Source organism: Nannochloropsis gaditana (genome assembly GCF_000240725.1).
Source record: "Nannochloropsis gaditana CCMP526 unplaced genomic scaffold scaffold1163, whole genome shotgun sequence".
In the NCBI taxonomy this organism is placed as follows: Eukaryota; class Eustigmatophyceae; order Eustigmatales; family Monodopsidaceae; genus Microchloropsis; species Microchloropsis gaditana.
The window spans coordinates 868-5,669 of record NW_005802790.1 but is presented as its reverse complement, the minus strand read 5'-3'; the positions used below and the strand labels follow the sequence as shown (position 1 = coordinate 5,669).

The following is a 4,802-nucleotide window of genomic DNA, read 5'->3' as shown; positions in this document are numbered from 1 at the left end:
TCCCTGGCCCCCCAGTGGCCGGGGCCAGGTACCGAGTCGGCGTCCATTCCAAGGTTCGCTCCCCTTCGCCCTCCCCCTCTCCCTCCCTCGGCCCCTCCCTCCCTCCCTGCTGCCCGCGAACCCGGAAGGCGGACACGTCTAGCTCGAGTCGCCGCGAGCGCCCTTGGCCCGCGTGCCTGGCCTGGACGTGCACCCTCAAGTCCAAGGCGTGCGCGAAGACGACGAAACGCTCCGAGAGGCAGACAGGGTCTTCACAGAGGTGGTGCTCCTGCCGAAAGTGCCGCTCTAGGGCCGGGTAGTCTCGGTGGTACCGGTGAGAGGGTGGGAGGCCCTCTTGCTGGCGCAGGCGCTCGCAGACGTCGCAGGAGTAGTGGGCGGAACGGAGGTGGTGGAAGAGGGCAGTCAGGTCGTAGAAAGGCTTGTTGCGGCAGAATTTGCAGCGAGGGTGGCCCGAGAAGCCTGCGTCGGCCTCCCCGTGCTCCATGTGCCCGGCCAGCGCCTTCTTGGCGTAGCGGGTCTGCTCGCCCACGAACACTTTCTTGTGGCTTAGGCACACCTCACAAAGGTACTGGGCGTGCGCCAGCTGCAAATGCGCCCTCAGCTCCCGGAGGTCCTTGCCCTCGTACCGGCAGGCGTTGCTCTCGGCCGGAGAGCAACGGAAGCCCTGCATGGGGGCGAAGACGTCCCGGTGGAAGGCCCGGGGCATGAACATGCTCGCGCGCTCGTCGTAGACGTAGCCAGGCCCTGCCTCCGTGCCCCATATATTCAGGGAGGCGAAAGGCTGCATGGTCGTCGCGTCGCCGTTGAAGACATAGACATGCTCGAGCGAGGCCTTGCAGAGCGGGCAGGCCCTGTCCTCCATGAGCAGGCGGAGGCGCATGAAGCAGAGGGCGCAGATGCCTCCGTGGTCGCATGCCCCCACGGCAGGCCGGTGCTTGCCGCTGTCAAACGTCTCTGCGCAAATGACGCAGCTCGCCACCAAGCCCTCTCCTCCGCGCTCCCTGGCCCCCCCGACTCTTTCCCTGCCGCATGGAGACACCCCCCTTGTCCGCTCATCGCCTGCCTGCTCGGACGGGCAATCAGGAGGCCTGCTCTCCCGGAACCCATCCTGTACTTCTTCTGCTTGTCTCTCCTTCTGCCCTCCTTGGTCATGCGCCTCTCGGCGGCCTCGCTCGCTTCCTCTCCCTCCTCCCCGTCGTGACCCGTCCCTCCCTCCTCTCCCTCCTCTCCCTCCTCTTCTTCTCCCACGCGGTCGGCGGCCGCCAGTTTCTTCCTCTTGACCGTCCCGCCCGCAGAAATTGCCGCCCACGGTATCACAAACTCGTCGTCTGCATCCTCGTGTGTTCGCGATGAAGGGGGAGGATGGCGCTGGAATAACAGCAGAGGTGGCACTTCCTGCTGCCCCTGATTGAGCGGATGCCATTCCTTCCAGTTGCTTGCAACGATCAGCACACTTAGACCAACCCCGATTGCCTGTAAAGAGAAAGTTAAATTGAGAGGTAATAATTCAGAGAATGTTTGAATGATATGCCCGTAGCAAGGCGCAAAAGACGATCGCAGGTGGTACTTCCCTCCTACTCGTAGTACGAGTCAACCTCCCCTTCAGACGCAAGTTGCCTGGCTGCCTCGTATTGGAAGGGCGGGCCCTTACGGTCACAGATTGCTGCAACCCACGTTCAGTCGTGTTTCGTGACCATAAAAACTCATACAGGGTCGCACTTTCATGGTGTCCTCGAATTATTGCCGGGTTTGCGCTTGCCGGCAAGCTTTTCCCTGGTTTTGCAGCTTGTCCGTTTCACGGAGCATCACCACAGAGGCTGCGGTCCGTCCCTCCCGAAAGCATCGAGCTACACCCCCAAGTACGCCCGAAGAAAAAGTCGCCAAGGATACCAGAAGAAGGCGGGAGCGATCAGACAGCGTGTCGGACAGCATGCTCGAGGACCGGCGCCGGCACCTTGCACGAATAGCCGCATTGGCCCGAGAGGACGAGGCGGAGGGCCCTGACCCGGAGATTTTGAGGCGCATTAATGAGCTGGGCTTGGGGCAAAAGCAGCGAGGGAAAGACACAGCTCGGTATCGGCGCGGGCCTAAGGACATGACAGCGGGCCCATCGCAGATAGGAGCTACGGGCTTTGCGACCTTCATGGCAGCAGCGAGTGGGAGGGGTTCGGAGGGGTGGCCCTTCTTTAAACATATGCTGCCCGAGGTGGCGTTTGCAGGGCATTCCAACTGTGGGAAGTCCAGTCTGGTGAACGCCGTGGCCGGCATGGTTCCTCGTCGTGGCGTGGCGCGGGTCTCAGACCGCGCGGGCTGGACGGACGCAGTCTTCTTCTACCAGCTAGGAAGGAAGCCCCCCGTGCTCACGCTGGCCGACTTGCCGGGCTACGGCCACGCCGTGGCCTCGGTACAGCAAAAACGGCGGTGGCGGGAGATGACCCAGAGCTACCTGGCGACGCGGCGGGTGCTGAGCGTGTGCTGCGTCCTGGTAGACTGTGTGCGGGGGCTGTGCCGGGAGGACGGAGACCTCCTGAAAGCCCTACGCGCACGAGACGTGGCTGTAAAGGTGGTTCTCACCAAGGGAGACCTCCTGGACGAGTTGGACCTGGCGCGGAGCCACTCGCTAGTCGTGCGGGACATGCGAGAGATGGGGCTACTGGGGCGGGGTGGGAGGGGAGGGAGGAGGGAGTGGGGAGGGGGGGGGGGGGAGGAGTGTCTTGGTCGTGAGCGCCAGCACGGGGGCCGGTGTCTCGGCGTTGTGGAAGGCATTAGTGGATTGGACGAGAAAGGACGTAGTATACAGGGGCGAGGTGGGCGTGCACGCGGCCTCGCTGCGGTGAGGGGGAGAGGTTGGGACCCGGGCAGGGGCACAGGGAGGGGCCACGCAGGAATACGTGGGTGAAGGGGGCTGAAAGGAGAGGAATGGGGCGAGAGTGACAATAAAGAGACCCTGCCTTTGCAGCACTGTGGCCGAATCTCTTGTCATGTGACGTCTGGTTAGTGTTCTGTTTCTTCCAAGACCCTCGCAGGAGCGCCACTCCTCCCTTCCTCTACCCCTGTCCGTCTCTCCCTCTCGTCACCGCTCTGCCCCCCTCCCCTTACTCCTAATTCTGTACATCCGAGCGCCTTGGCACCGCCCTCAGCCGCCCAGCCCCCTTTCCCTCACCGGCGACGCCTAATTGGTGCTCTTGAGCTTCAAGACAGCCTGAAAGGCCTCCTGAGGCACTGAGACCTTCCCCATGGTCTTCATCCGCTTCTTCCCCTTCGCCTGCTTCTGCAGCAACTTCTTCTTCCTGCTCACGTCGCCCCCGTAGCACTTGGCCAGAACGTCCTTTCGCATGGCGGAGAGGGCGCAGGAGGCGACCACTTTCCCGCCAATGCAGGCCTGGATCGGCACCTTAAACATTTGGCGGGGAATCAGCTCCTTGAGCTTCTCTGTGAGGGCCTTCCCCACCGCGTAGGACTTGTCACGGTGGACGATGCAGGCGAGGGGGGTCGCCTCCTCGTCGTTGATCCTCACGTCCAGGCGCACCAGGTCGTTCTCGCGGTAGCCGACCAGGCTGTACTCCATGGAGGCATAGCCCTTGCTGCGGCTCTTAAGCTCGTCGAAGAAGTCCGTTATCACCTCCGCGAGGGGCATGTCGTATATGAGCGCCGTCCGCGTGGGGGTCAGGTACTTCATCTCCTTCAGCTCCCCCCGCTTGTCCTGCGCCAGCTCCATCAGGCTGCCCGTGTAGTCCGTGGGCGCCAGCATCTCCACGCGCACGTACGGCTCGTAGATGGCCTTGCGCTCGGTGGCGGGGGGCAGCTTGGCGGGCGTGTCGATGGAGATCTCCTCGTCCCTGTTGGTCAGGACTTTGTAGACGACCGAGGGCGCCGTCACAATCAAGTCCAGGTTGTATTCCCGCTCCAGACGCTCCTGCACGATGTCCATGTGCAGCAAGCCCAGAAAGCCTACCCGGAACCCGAAGCCCATGGCCGAGTTCTTCTCCGGCTCAAAGGAGATGGCCGCGTCGCTCAGCTTCAGCTTCCCCAAGCTCTCCCGCAGCACCTCAAACTGGTCTGCGTCCACGGGGAAGAGCCCCGCGAACACGGTGGGGTTGGCCTCGGCGTAGCCCGGCAAGGCGTCGGAGGCCCCTCCCCGGGCGCTCGTGATGGTGTCACCCACCCGCGCGTCCTCCACCGCCTTGATGGCCGCGGAGAGGTAGCCCACCTCCCCCGCCCGCAGCACCTCCACCGCCCGCTTCTCCGGCGTCATGAAACCCACCTCCACCACCTCATACTCCTTCCCGCTCGCCATGAACTTGACCCGGTCCTTGGGCCGAATCTCCCCGTCGACTACCCGGAAGTAGACCACCACCCCGCGGTAGGGGCAGTAGTAGCTGTCGAAGATGAGCGCCTTGAGCGGCCCCCCCGTGGGCGGCGCGGGAGGGGGTACGCGAGCCACGATTTGCTCCAATATGTCGTCGATCCCGATGCCGCTCTTGGCCGAGGCCCTCACCGCCTCCGTGCAGTCCAGGCCCACCGTCTGCTCGATCTCCTCCTGCACCCGGTCCGGGTCCGCGGCCGGCAGGTCGATCTTGTTCAGGACGGGGATGATCTCCAGGTCGTTCTCGAGCGCCAGGTAGACGTTCGCCAGGGTCTGGGCCTCCACGCCCTGGGAGGCGTCCACCACCAGCAGGGCGCCCTCGCAGGCGGCCAGGGAGCGCGAGACCTCGTAGGAGAAGTCCACGTGGCCCGGGGTGTCGATCAGGTTCAAAATGTAGTCCTCTCCGTCCTTGGCCCGGTAGAGCATCCGCGCCGCG

The 4,802-nt window shown here is 63.9% G+C and overlaps 1 protein-coding gene across 1 annotated transcript; it reads left to right on the top strand.

Annotated features, from left to right (window-relative positions):
* Positions 1 to 2,239: 2,239 nt before the first annotated feature.
* Positions 2,240 to 2,364, top strand: NGA_2057000 (uncharacterized protein; the record flags this gene model as incomplete). Its single annotated transcript, XM_005852476.1, has 1 exon — positions 2,240 to 2,364. A coding segment is annotated over one exon (125 nt), but the record flags the coding sequence as incomplete, so codon positions are not given.
* Between the last annotated feature and the right edge of the window lie 2,438 nt (positions 2,365 to 4,802).